Source organism: Biomphalaria glabrata, chromosome 17, assembly GCF_947242115.1.
Source record: "Biomphalaria glabrata chromosome 17, xgBioGlab47.1, whole genome shotgun sequence".
In the NCBI taxonomy this organism is placed as follows: domain Eukaryota; kingdom Metazoa; phylum Mollusca; class Gastropoda; family Planorbidae; genus Biomphalaria; species Biomphalaria glabrata.
Window position 1 is genome coordinate 15,571,818 of NC_074727.1, and position 14,694 is coordinate 15,586,511.

Sequence of the window (14,694 nt, forward strand, 5' to 3'; positions counted from 1 at the left end):
CATCCATCCACCCATCCATCCATCCATCCATCCATCCATCCATCTATCTATCTATCTATCTATCTATCTATCTATCTATCTATCTATCTATCTATCTATCTATCTATCTATCTACCCACCCATCCATCTATATATCCATCTATCTATCTATCTATCTATCTATCTATCTATCTATCTATCTATCTATCTATCTATCTATCTATGCATCTATCTATCTATCTATGCATCTATCTATGCATCTATCCAGATAGATAGATAAAAGATAGATGGATGGATGGATGGATGGATGTGGATTTAATCCAATTTTTACATTTTGGCACGTTTTTGCTAAGACTGCTTTATTAATCATTATGGAAATTTGTTGTGATTACAAGGACATTTTCCCCATATACAGACAACACAACAGAAACATACACATAAATAGAACTGACACAGCAAAAAGACTACACACATATGTACACACTTTCCATTGTGGATCAAGTTTAAATTCTACATAATTATCCATAATCGATGACAATACACAAATCAATCAAAAAATTAATAATTAATTAATCAATTAGTACTAATTAATTAGTTTTGTTTTATATAGCAGAATGGTCGCTAAACCATGCCATTTCCGATAAATTGTAGTAATTAGTGGTTCTCTCCCTTAGATAAGCTTCTTTTTTAGCGGCCCCCGAAAGGGGAAAAGACGCTATTAGTTTTGTGCGAAATGTCTGTCCGTCTGTCCATCTGTCCGTCTGTCCATCTGTCCGTCTGTCCGCCCGTCCCGTTTAGATCTCGTAAACTAGAAAAGATATTGAAAATCCGACATCACAATATTTTAGACCATTTAAAGTTCTGATGCAACGGCTACTTTTTTTTTCCTGAAAGCGAAAAATCTAATTTATAAAATCAGTTATGCAAGCAGTTTTTTTTTAAGAAAAAGCTAATTAGTATGCATTATAAGTTAGATCTAATTTAAAACGAATAGTAATCTTATAAACTTCATTTTCTTGACCTTTTTTTTTTTTTTTTTTATGTATTGATTTTGAGTATTCCTATAGTTCAGTGGTACCCACCTTACGGCACACGGGCCATGTCCTCCCCATTACGCGTACTATCCGAACCGACTCAACTTCTTCCCCAAAGTTCATAATGAAGCTAGAGTGTAGAGGATGGATTCTATTGGACTTGGCGTTTTTTTTTATGTTTTATTTTTTTTGAGGCAATGCGGCCCGTGACTCGAAAATAAATTTGGCCCGCGAGCAGAAAAAGGTTGGGCACCGATGATATAAATTTCTAAATGTGTAAGAAAAAATATCAAAATAAACTGAACATCATCAATGTAGGCCTACTTTGAAGAAGAATAAAGGATTAATAAACTAAAAAAAAGGTTCATAGTGATCCTTAATACTATATATCTGCGACTACTTTTGTGTGTGTATGTGTCCTAGAACTGTTGGACTTTACCAGTAAATAAAGACACTGAACTTCAAAACTCCAAAGATCATGCATTTTGTTTGAGATGAAAGCCCATGTGGCTTGTATGTCTAGGGCTGGAAAAGGGACAAGCAAAGGAAACCGAGAACTATGATTCTATTACTATTATTATATTTTTAGGTTAATCACTTTTCAATTGTTTATGATTTAATACTTGTGAATTATGATAACTTACAAATAAAAACATATTAAAAAAAAAAAAGCCCACAAAAGAGGCAAGATGGCCCATAAAAGAGGCACATAAAGCCCAAAAAAGAGGCAAAGAAAATAGGCCTAAGGCCCAAGGATTCTTATGATGATAAAGCTAAAACTGAATAGCGCAAATTCTGATGTTTCCTTTAAAAAAAAACAACAAGGTTTTTCAAAACAATTACATTATGTATAGACCAGCGCTTAGCTTCCGAACCGAGGGTCCCGGGTTCGAATCCTGGTGAAGACTGGGATTTTCAACTTCGGAATCCTTGGACGCCACTGAGTCTACCCAGCTCTAATGGGTACCTCACATTAGTTGGGGAAAAGTAAAGGCGGTTGGTCGTTTTGCTGGCTATAGGACACCCTCGTTAACCGTAGGCCACAAAAACAGATGAACTTTACATCATCTGCCCTATAGACCACAAGGTCTGAAAGGGGAACTAATTAGGCCAGGTTCACATCTAGCTTTTCATTCACTTGCACCTATCCTTTGATCTGCAGCACCATTGGGGCACTACACAAGATCTGTCAACCTTCTTTCTCCAATCTTATCTCTCATTTGTCTTTGATATAATTTCATTTGGATGTTCTTTCTGAAAATATTGAAGCCTGCCTGGGTGGATTTTCAGTTTGTGTTTCCACACACTGTCTTTGTAACCTTGTTATTTTAAGTAATGTTTTTTGTTTTGTTTTTCAGATAGACCATTGGAATCATCTCATGGTGGAACTGTAACTTCCTTCCCGGTTATCGGACTTTTAGATCCGGAATCAAAAAACTGTAATCAACATGGCTGTCGCCCTCTAGGCTGTGCCACTGACCACCGGCGGCTATCTCACAATTACATTCCTGTATCAGGGGACGTTTCGGACATTTCCTCGTCGTTTGATAGAAATGAGCTCAGACACGGTTCCTTAGCTGACCACTTGGACGTTAGAAGTCAGCAGCACCTTCTAGACAGTAGAAAAAGTCAAAATATAGTTGTGGATATAAAGGATAACTTAGTAGACAAGAATTGCCAGGAACCTATTATGGGGGACGGAGTGATTCTCGAATCGTACACAGCCCTGGACCCCCAGCGGAAAAATGACCATTCTATAAATGGCTATTTGGACACCAACAAAAACGGACCAACTAAAGATATTAGCTTAGACGGCGAAAAAAAGATCGATCATTCTAACGGGAAGGTTTTCTCGGAAGTCGAAGACAAAGAGGAAGCGGATGACGGAGGCCCTTGTGGATGGGGTCCATTTCGGTTAGACTTTTGCCAGCGGTTTCGAAGCCCGGCTTGGTTTCTGGTTGTCTTGACACTATGTGGAGCTTGTCAGGTACTAAGTTTTTTTGTTTGATTCTTTTTTTGTGTGTGTGTGTGTGTTTTATTTCATGTTTTAGATCAGTGTTCATCCTGTTAAGTTGTTTTGAGTCCATGTTTAGAACATTATTCTTACTACAAGCATAACTTAACGGGGCCTGATATTACTATTGCCTGTAATTAGCCTAGAGCCAGAGGTGGGCTGAGTATATGGACATTTGGGCAAATGTCCGGTGGGCCGGTACGCAAATAGGCCGAAAGGGCCCCCGGAAGGGCAGCATCATGCCAATTTGGCACATATCAAAATGTTCAAGGTTTTATAATATTCTCTTATATATAGGCCCTCTGAGAGTCGTGTTTAAAAACAAATCTTTCTGAGACTCTACATTGTAATTCTATTTTAATTTAAGACATTTTCCGAAATAATGTAAAAACCTTCATTTTAAGACAGTGCTATTAGTAGGCATGGTTTCTGTCCAGGGCTTTTGCAAGAGAGGATTTTGGTGATGATGATGACTAGTAGGCTTCATCCTTTTAGGGTCTACAGTACATACTTAGTGATTAAAAAGCAACATAAGGCCTATGTTTCTTATAAAGATATAGAGTTCACTGTATGCATTCATATCGATACATTATCAAACTTAATGATTTTTGAGGACGGGTAGACCTAGAAATGGAGGCCCATATGATATAGAATTAGTGTGCCGGATGGTACAGAAAGTCCCTTTCTAGATCTCTATTACATTGTTACTATTAATTTAACCTCTCCTTATCGGTCACTCAAAAACTGAAGGATTCTCTACGGGCAATCAATGTTCAAATCACAACTTTGGAAATAACTCGATAACACTCTTTAATTCTGTAATAGTACTTTGTTCAAGAATATGATGTGTAAATATATTTTTTGACATACTTAAAGATGAACAATATAATATTTTGCACAAAGAAATTGTTCTAAAAAATAAATTCTAGTTCAAGCGTTGATTAATAATTACATGATAGCTTAAATCATTTTATTCTGTTCTTACTTAACGTTGGCTTGAAAAAAAAACTCTTGTATTTAAAAGTATGGCTCAGTTTTTTCGCCCAATGTATTATGGTCCAAATCTTATTGTTACATACTTTAACCCTAACTTCTTGTTCGTTCCCGGCTTTGAATAGCCAGACGCACTCGTGAATGATATTCGTTGTCTAAGGATCGTTACAGAAGTGGAGACTTTCTGCAAAAATAATAGGTCAAAGTTCGTGAGAGTTTGTTGTGGCGTACGCCTTGTTTGGCTATTCGCGTTATATTGAAAAAAGATGTGAACGAGTCTCTCTCTCTCTCTCTCTCTCTCTTCTCCCTTTTCTCTGTATCGCTTCTACAGGCACATTTCTTATTCCATATGCTAGGACTAATTCTTGCAAGTGCTCTTTCTCCTCTTGTGCCATTAAAGCATGGAACGGGTTGCCTGAATCCGCCAGGAAAACCAATGATTTAACAGAGTTTAAGTTTCTAATTAACATGCATACTTTATTAACACATGGCTACGCGTATGTCGTAACTATCTTCTGTTTTGAAGGAACATCTGTAGTTTATAACATAAGACCTTTCTCTCTCTCTCTCTTTCTTTCTCTCTCTTTTTTTTCTCTTTCTTTCTTTCTTTCTCTCTCTCTCTCTCTCTATTTCTCTCTCTCTTTCTTTTTTTTCTCTCTCTCCCTCTCTCATTTTTCTATGTTTTCTTTTTAATACATAAGGCTCTTGTTAGCCCCCAACGCTAAATATAATAAAAAAAAACAATTAGTGCAAAAAATGCTAATTAAGGGACGGTCAATGGATTGACTCCCCACAGCAATTAAGATAGTGGTAATTAAAACATCAAAGTCAATATGTTTGAGGAGGCTAGGTTGAAGAGGGAGGTCAGATGCATAATTTAGTGACGTCACAGCTGTGTACGACGTGGCGACGAGCTATTGGTCTCCACTGCCCACAGGTTGCGACGTCGCCTTTCAGTGTTCAGGCCTTGTATGACGATTGGTCTAGGTTTATTACGCTAGGGCCCATGACCATTCGAAGCCCTTAAAAGAAAAAAAAAAGATCTTTTTCTTTTTTTTCACTCAATGTATCTGTTTGTCTGGTACAAAGTTTGATCTAATTATTTCTCCTTCGCCCATTCTCGGATCAAATTGAAACTTTGCGTAGACAATACCATTGGCATCCTTCAGTCGTGAAACGACTATGGTTCATCTCGAACATTTTTTTCATATGGCTGTGGAGCCCTATTTTGGAGAAACACTCCCGTCCACATATATTGCATTTCAAGGTGGCTTTCGCTTTGGTGGTAGAGGAACTGGCCATATTATGTGCGTCACGCTTTTCTTCAAGAATCGAGGCCTATGTTTTCTCGCTGTCTAAAGCTTTCTTGGTCACCGTCTCTCTCCAACTAGTGCTGTCTATTATGATTATAATAAATAGGTTGAGTAAATCAGTTCTAAGCTATGTTTTCCCAACGGTCAGTATTAATGTTTACTGATTTTAAATCCCTTTTTATTACATCAACATAGACAATACTCGAACCAAAAAAAAAAAATAATAACCAAATAGTCAGCTAGTTACTGGTTATTAATTACTTTGTTGGATGCCAACAAGAGAAACTTATCCTTCAGTAGGCCTATTCACATATAGGGTTAAATATGTCGGGTTTTGTCCCCTTAAATTATTTGTTTCGAATTCACGTTACTTCTCCTACACCAGTGTTTTGGATCAAGTTGAAAATTTAAACAATTATTTTTTGCACCTAACAAAACATGAATCAATAATAATCAACCAATTAGTCAATTAATTATTAATATTTTTTCTTTACATGAGATCGAAAAAGAGATATAAATTCTACATTCTTGAGTAATTCTGTTGTAAGTGCGGAGTTCTTCCCTTTATATAAGCTTTGTTTTTTTGTTTTTTATGGATTTTTTTATATTGTGCTTTTTAAAAAAAAAACTGTATTATGAAATTGATAGTAGTTAAATTAATGTCATCTATTACTAGTCAGAAACTCAGAAGTCGTTATTGAATTGAGTCAGTGGCGGGAAGGGGTTCAATGAACCCGGGCCCATGACCAATATGGGCCCACAATGGCACTTTAAATCTATCAAATTCTTATATAATTTACTTACTGTTATCATATATCTAGCATAGAGATCTAGAGATTGAAAAAAACAACAACAATAAAACAAAGGACTAAAAACGCGATGATAAGGCCATTGAGACCGATTTCTGCTTGACCGCGCCCAACGGCGCGGGATGAATTAAGTCTAAGTAAGCGTCTAAGAAGCGACTTGATGGAGTGACTCCATTACTTCTAAAAGACAGTACCGACAAAAGAATGCCTGTACTTATCTTATCTTATATAATACAGACGTTACTTCAAAAAAGAAGATGATTACGTCCTACGCGTCATGCATTTAGTCATGCATATTAACCAATGACTTAAATTCTGCCAAGTCACTGGTTTTCCTGGCTAGCTCAGGCAACCCATTCCATGCTCTAATAGCACTAGGGAAGAAGGAGTATTTGTCCTAGCATATGGGACGAGGAATGTACCTTTATCTTTGTGTCTTTCAGAGTATTTTATTAAATTTTGTTTTTGTATTTGAAGGTTATGGTTCAGTGTTTTATGTATGATTGCTACTTTACTTTTGAGCCTTCTGTCCTGAAGACTTTCTAAATTTAGTGATTTTACTAAAGGTGTTACTCTAGTCAAATGTGAATATTCGTTTGTTATGAATCTCACTGCTCTATTTTGTGTCTGTTCCAGTTTCTTAATGTTTTCTTGAGTCGAGGGGTCCCAAACGGAGGATGCATATTCCATTATTGGCCTAACCAAGGTTAAATAACATTTTAGTTTTATGTTCTTATTTGATTTATAGAAATTTCTTTTAATAAATCCTAATGCTTTGTTTGATTTTTTGTAGTTTCATCAATATGTGGATTCCATGACAGTTTTTCATTTATTATAACACCTAGGTATTTTGCGTTTTTAGTCTGTGTTACTGGTTTGCCATGAATAAGATAAGTGGAATTAATTTGTTTTAGTTTTTTTGTTACTGACATTTTTCTGGGTGGAAAGACATGCTCCAATTTGATTCCCATTTCTGTAATTCATCTAATTCTCTTTGTAAAATATATGTGTCTTGTGTTGTTTTTATTGTTCTATATATTATGCAATCATCTGCAAATAATCTGACTTTTGTTCCTGAAGTAATGCAATTCGGTAAATCATTTATGTAAATTAAAAATAGTAGTGGACCCAAGACTGTTCCTTGAGACACACCTGAGTTTACTGTTATCGGTGTTGATTTAGAGCCATTTAATTTATTATTATTACAGTTTGTTCTCTCCCTATCAGAAAATCTTAAATCCACTGATGCAGTGGACCATTAATGCCGAAATATTTTAATTTTTTAAGCAAACTATGGTGGTGAACTTTGTCAAAAGCCTTAGAAAAATCTAGTAAGATAGCATCTATTTGTTCACTATTATCTAAACCTTTTGAAAAATCATCAATTAGTCCTATTAGTTGTGTTTCACATGATCTATATTTCCTAAAGCCATGTTGGTATGGTGTGAGGACATTATGTTTGTCTAAGTGGTTTATGATGTTGCTACATATTATGTGTTCTAGGATTTTACATGTGATGCTGGTAAGTGATACTTTTCTGTAGTTTCCTGGGTCAGATTTTTCTCCTTTTTTAAATAGGGGGGTGACATTAGCTTCTTCCAGTCCTTTGGTACTCTGCCCTGGTTAAGTGAAACCTGAAAGAGTATTTTGAACACTGGGGCTAGCTCATTGCTTAGTTCTTTGAGTAATCTAGCTGGAATACCATCAGGTCCAGGCGCTTTATTTGGTTTGGTGTTGGCTAATAGTTTTTGAATTCCATTTTCTTGTACTACTATATCTTCTATGTTGTCTACTTGGTTCAAATTCAGTAATATGTCTTTGTCTCCTGGGGCTGAGAATGCTGATGCAAAGTATTTGTTTAGGATGTTTGCTTTAGTTTCATTATCATTATGTATTATTTTATGTTCATCTTTTAATGGCGCTATGCCTGTTGTTTCCATTTATGTATGACCATAGGTTTTTGTTGTTATCTTTAGATATTACATTGTTTATGTATTCACTCTGCAGCTGTCTGCTTACTTTTTGGGTTAAGTGTTTAATTTTTATATACTTTTTGTATTAGTTTCTTTAAATTTTCTATATAGGTTTTCCTTCTGTTTACAAAGCTTCTTTAGTCTATTATTAAACCAGCATTTATTTATTTTGTATAATGTGTATCTAGTTGGTATATGATTTTCTATAATGCTTTTAAGATGGTTTTTAATGAAATTCCAGAGGTCATCGACTTGTTGGTTAATATTTTTTTTTTAAAAAGAATGTTTGTTGAAAGTTTAATGCAGCTTGGTGTAGTTGTGTTAGGTTACATTTATTTCAGAGTAAGATTTTTCTTTTGGGTTTTGTATTGGCTACTGCTTTTATCTGACTGTGTTTTTTTTATGATCTCATGGTCTGATAGACCAGGGATAATATCATAATCAACTACTAATCCAGGTCTGTTGGTTAAGAAGAGATTTAATGTGTTGTGTAATCTAGTTGGCTTTTTAATGATTTGATCTAAACTTAGGTTGTGTAAAGTTTCTATGAAAAGATCATTTATGTCCTTAAGGTTTTGGTGTTTATCTATGGTTAGTGTTTTCCAATTTATATCAGGTAGGTTGAAATCACACATAATCTAAAAAACTGCATTTTTATTTGTCTCTTTAAGTGAAGTAATCTGATTACCTTACATACATTACTTATGCATACTTGATAGTTAGATATGTTTTTATTTTACTCAATGTAGGGAAGGGGGCCCACCATCATATTCCTGAACCAGGGCCCATATGTACCTTGCTACGCCACTGAATTGAGTGTAATGTTACTAAAACTCATGAAAGGTAGTACCCGCACTGGAATGCCATATTGTGGATGGACATGCAGCATGAATCGATTTGTTTGTTGTTGTTTTTTTTTTGTTCTATTCAAACTACGGGAACGGGGCCCACCATTATATTTTTTAACCCAGGTCCAGGGGTATCTTGCTGGATACATCCTACGCTATTTGCCAGCTGCAGTAAGTGTGTGCAATAAGTGTGCACCTGTGCTCGTGTGTGGGGGTGAGTGTGTGTGTGTGTGCTGTTAATGAGGCGAAACATGTGCCCAATGGCTGGTATCCAAATGGTAAAGAAGCAGGAAAGAGCTGGATGGTTATGACGTATGTCACTTATTCCGGGTGGGAAGCTAACTCGCTCATAAATGCTGTATTGTCATGCATACAGTAGGTCTAGACCTAAATGAATGGGGTAATGATGTAAATGATGTTCATGTGTTTCTGCCAGTATAGCAATCATTTGCAAGACAAAAACATAGAACATTGGACAAACCCCTTTTTTGGGTCCTTCTTGAGCTTGTGGCGTTCGTATGTACTCGACTTTCTATTAAATTTTAAAACCCTTTACTCATAGTTCTTCAAGAACTGTGAACTTTCTTTTAGAAGAGCGACTTGCTGATCAATTGGGCATGTAGGTGTCTTTAGATAATTAGTCCTCGCTGATATTAAATTGCGTAGGCTTACTCAAGAGTGCGCTCTGGACTCAAATAACAAGGATGAGACCAGTGTCACATTTTAGGCAGAGCAAACTGTGCCTCCGGCCAGGCCTTAATTCTTATCTTACTTAATATTATTTCATAAATTCCAAAAAAAAAAGCCTAATTATGCCATTCGCGATATATGTGCTAGTCGTGAATGTTGGTTTTTCTGTGTAATTTAGGCCTTTCGTTCAATGGTGCTCGAAGGACTAGGGTCTACTGTCTAAGGAGCAAATAGTACTTGTACGAATTTGTCCTAGCATATGAAATACTATTGTGCCTTTAGACTATCTTTGTTATAAAATTTCCACATTTTACTTAATTTATTTAATCTATACATTTCAGGGGATGGCTGTCAATGGGTTTGTAAACACAGTAATTTCGACAATAGAGAAACGCTATGAAATATCCAGCACTGAATCTGGGCTGATTGCCAGCTGTTACGATATTGTATTTGTTCTACTAGTAATTCCTGTTTCCTATTTTGGCGGCCATGGACACAAACCAAGATATTTAGGTAGACATCAGACTAGTTTACTTTTCAAATTCAGTAATAGTTTTAAACAAATATTAAGACAGATTTTGAATCTAGACTACACCTTTACTCTCTCAATCCGTCATTCCAGTCATTACACCCCATGATTCTAGTCAAGATCTATGACTATAGTTCTAACATATTTTTGGTTCAGGTCCCAAATTAATCATTATCATGTGATGCCCAGATGCACGACTAGACTCTTTCAAAGTAAAGTACCCTTTTCAGATCTTGCTATCTATACGGCAAATGTTGTAATTGGTCACCTGTTTCTATGGCCGACGGTTAACGAGGCTGTCATGTGGCCAGCACAATGATCAACCACCTTTACTTTATTAACTACATATATAGACTATCTAATTAACTATTATTAACTTGTAAATATTATGGTATTACTTTACTTATAATTTATAAAATAAAAACAAAATAAGTCTTATTAGAATAAACTAGATTTTTAGTAGGCCTAAATGTAGATCATATTTTGACTTAACAATGAATTAATATTAATTGTAACATTGTAAATATATTTTAAACTTTTAGGAGGGATGTATAAATAAATACATCTGTTCCATTATTTTTAAAAAATTCATTTTTGTTTGTTTATTGCAGGCATCAGCATTCTTATTTTAGGAATTGGCTCATTTGTGTTTGCTTTGCCTCACTTTATATCTGGGAGTTACATCGTGGACAATGCAGATGACACTGTATGTAAACTTATGTCGAACAACTCTCATGGTTGTGCCAACAGTGCTGCATCAAGTTTATCTAACTACAAGTATTTTTTCTTCTTGGGGCAAGGTCTTCACGGAGCTGGGGCAACTGCTTTGTATACACTGGGTGTGACTTACATCGATGAGAATGTTCCTCAGAGAGTGTCTTCATTTTATAATGGTTAGCTCAGAATATATTTTTAGTTATCACAACAACAACAAATAAACACTTACACTAAAAGGCAATTACAGGAAACTTGAAAAAAACACACTTCTCAGATAGTTTGCCCTTACCTGCAGCCCTTTTGGCTTATAGGCAACAAACAACTGATCTCCATATTTTCTAACCTAAGCTTCCTTTTCATCTTGTTCGAGGGGAAATCAAACTATATGATGACCACTTCTAGTTAATGTTGCAGATATTTCTCTTTCTCTTATCCTATATGAGTTCTACTTCAGTTTTTGTCTTGTGATTCTAGTTGGCAAAACTTCTACAAGGAGAGCTCAATCCAGACCAGTTCTCTTTCTGATTTCTTCCTCTGCAGAAACTTGGCTGCAGGAGATCGCTGTTGCTAATGGTGTCAGAAGAAGATGTGAAGATTTCTTAAGAGGAAACTGTTTGCACTTTTCTAATGGCAGTTTATGTCATCTATAAACTTCAGTCCTTCAGTCTCCAGGTTTCTGCTCCACATAGTGAAATAGCTTTAACATTACAAACATTTTTATCTAGTAATTCAATATTAATATAACTATTTTGAAAATTAAAAAAAAATAAGTCTTTAGTTTTAATTTAACTTTGTATGCTTTGTCAACAGGTATTTTTTATACTGGGGCTATTATCGGACCAGCCATTGGATATATGGTTGGGGCTGAGTTTCTTAACATCTACACAGAGGTGACAGTTGACCCAACTACGTAATATATATTCTTTTCTTTTTTTACAATATAGTATTGTACATTTAAATAATTTAGGATTATATATATTTTTAATTGAGTAGAAGCGTTTAAAAATAGGAGTTTAAAAAATCTCATCTTTATTTAATATTCAGAGTATTTAGAGCTTCGGTGTAATTCTCCTGGAACTTGATAATGTTCAATTCTTTTCACAGGCTTGGCTTAGATACTAGCAACCCTAAATGGGTCGGAGCCTGGTGGATAGGCTTTTTGATCAGTGGTGTATTCGGTGTGCTGCTGTCACTCCCTTTGCTGGCCTATCCATCATCACTGCCAGGTAGCTAGATCTTGTCTGCTCAAATGCTTATATAATTACTTTATTAAATCTTTTTGTCAATTCTTATTGTATGATGTTTTTTTTTTCTGGCATTGTGCCAAACTGCGCTGTTTTCTAACCCTATGTTGAGGAACTCAAATGTAGTGAGTGTTGTAGCTGATTAGTAAAGCAATAGAATGCTAATTTCAAGGCTTATTTTGAACAGCTGATATCTATTGGCATTATATTAATAATATAACAGTCACTGCTCACTAGTTGTTTGTATAACAACCACAGTCCTGAAATTTAGACTAGTTACCAGATTTTAAAAGTCACATCTAATTCTTAAGAGAGAGAGGAAAGAAAAACTCTTTCTTTTTTTTAATTCAAATCTTTTTTTATTATTATTATAATACTAAAAAGCTTGTTTGAAACAAATGTTTTTTATAAGGATAATAAAGTTATTTTTCCCCTATTATTCTATATATTTGCATTCTTTAAAACTAAACAATTTCATAAGGATAATAAAGTTATTTTTCCCCTATTATTCTATATATTTGCATTCTTTAAAGCTAAACAATTTCTTTTGATGTTTTATTTATTTCTCTTATCTGCTTTAAAGACACCTTCATGTTACAATTTGATTTAAGCTATGCAAAATTAAAGTTATTAATGTTTTTTTAGACCTTCAAAAGCTACATATTATTCTACTTGTGTCAAAAACACCTAGTTTCACTTATTTGTGCATTCAGGTTCCAAGAAGTATGCACTAGAGAGAGGCAAAGAAGCACAGGCTATGAAAAGTACAGATGTCACCGGGAAAAGTTTGGGTTTAAAAGATTGTCTGCTGTCCATAAAACTTTTGCTCACAAACATTCCATTCATGTTTATCAATTTGGCAGCTGCTGCAGACGGTGAGTTGAATGTATGGGTAATAAAAAAAAAAGTTTTTTCAGGGTGTTCAATTTCAGAGACCACCAAGGGACCGCAAGGGCATTGTGGATATGAGTTTGACTAGTTACTGTTAAGACACAGTGAAACTATTTAACAACTAAACCCTCTAAATTTATTTAAACAAGTTTATTTCCTGCATTTTCAACCATAAAGAAAATATTGCAAATAAAGATTCACCTTCACCTATCACTTAGTCTGTTGAACTGTTGGGGAACCACAAATGATCTGTCGACCATCTTTCTCCATTCCTCTGTTTCTTTTGCCTTGAATAGAATCTCTTTGAGACTGGCCTGTCCATTATTTGTATGTTGTCTTCACATCACTTTTCACCTCTTCTTCATTTTCCTGCCTGAAGAAAGGTATTTACAAGCCTTGCAAGGACCTTGTGATTTGTTGTTTTTTTTCTACTGTGGTCAATAGGTCATTGTTAAGCCTAATTGCTGCTGTGATCTTGTTTCTAATCTCTTCATTTGTGATGCAGTTTTGTAGGTTATACCTAGTATCAGGTTATACCTAGTATCAGGTTATACCTAGTATCCTTCTATCACATCTCTAGATTATGAAGTACAAAATCTTAAAACTTTTTTTTAAATATGTGACATATCAAAAACTATTCTTCAAAAACTAAAATTATTTACATCCTATCGCAAACCTCCTGTAGGATGGCAGGGTATTGGAGCAGGCAGGGTTCAAACTAGGGAACCCTTGAGATAACAGTTTGAAGTACATACCACATTACCAGCTAGCCTTGACCTTTTCTTGACTTGTTTATAGCCAGAAGAAATTATTCTATAGGTAAAGGGGGGGGGGAGGAATTCAGAAATCAGTCTATTACATCTTTTTATGTCTTTGGAGATAATCTTCTCCCTTTGCAATGTCTCATCCAAATAAAGAGGCCTATCCTGATACACAGCTGTGGTCACAGGTTGTCCATCTGTAATCACCAGGCACTGTTTCACTTGAACCCTTCTTTCTACTTTGGTATGTATGCCATCTGAAATCCAGGACCTTCCTTTATGCTTGCTCTCCATGTGGATCTATCCAGTGCCACTTTTTTCGTACTGTTAGTGTTGATTTTGGTGAAAATATGAAGAGCATACATCAGTATACCTTAAAAGTAGACAACCAGCACTCTTCTGCCTTCTATCAGATCACCATACAGAATGTCTTATGGGAGTTGATCTTGTGGCATTCTGTGAACATGACTAAGCCAGGCAAGGCATCTGCTGCTGATAAAATTAGCTATTATTTCTTTTTTTTTATGCATTCACTCATTCTTACAAATAACATTAGGTTATTGAAAAAGCTTCATATATCTACTCATTGTGTTTAATATACAGGTGTGCTAGTGGCAGGCTTTTCCACTTTCATGCCTAAGTTTATAGAGTACCAGTTTGGGGTTTCTGCAGGAACAGCTGCTTTATATGTAGGTAAGTTAACTAATTTTGGTAGCTGTTTATGATATTGCTTAAAAAAAAACAACAACAACTATAATACTTATACTAAAACTATATGTATATCCTATTTAGTCAACAATTACCCAATGACATGACTATTTCTTATGATTTGTCACAAGCTTTTCATAATAGTTTTACTTAAGGTTAATGTAAGTATATTATATAAAATTAAGATTTTA

At 35.2% G+C, this 14,694-nt stretch overlaps 1 protein-coding gene across 7 annotated transcripts in view; it reads left to right on the forward strand.

Moving 5' to 3' along the window:
* Positions 1-14,694, forward strand: part of LOC106055582 (solute carrier organic anion transporter family member 4A1-like) — a 102,864-nt gene that overhangs the window by 80,591 nt on the left and 7,579 nt on the right. For all 7 annotated transcript variants that reach the window (XM_056014878.1, XM_056014876.1, XM_056014880.1 and 4 more), the window contains 7 exons: positions 2,372-3,000; positions 9,995-10,166; positions 10,794-11,075; positions 11,710-11,809; positions 12,004-12,125; positions 12,857-13,018; positions 14,399-14,488. In XM_056014878.1, the coding sequence (XP_055870853.1) occupies positions 2,372-3,000; positions 9,995-10,166; positions 10,794-11,075; positions 11,710-11,809; positions 12,004-12,125; positions 12,857-13,018; positions 14,399-14,488 (1,557 nt within the window). The remainder of the gene's footprint in view (positions 1-2,371; positions 3,001-9,994; positions 10,167-10,793; positions 11,076-11,709; positions 11,810-12,003; positions 12,126-12,856; positions 13,019-14,398; positions 14,489-14,694) is intronic.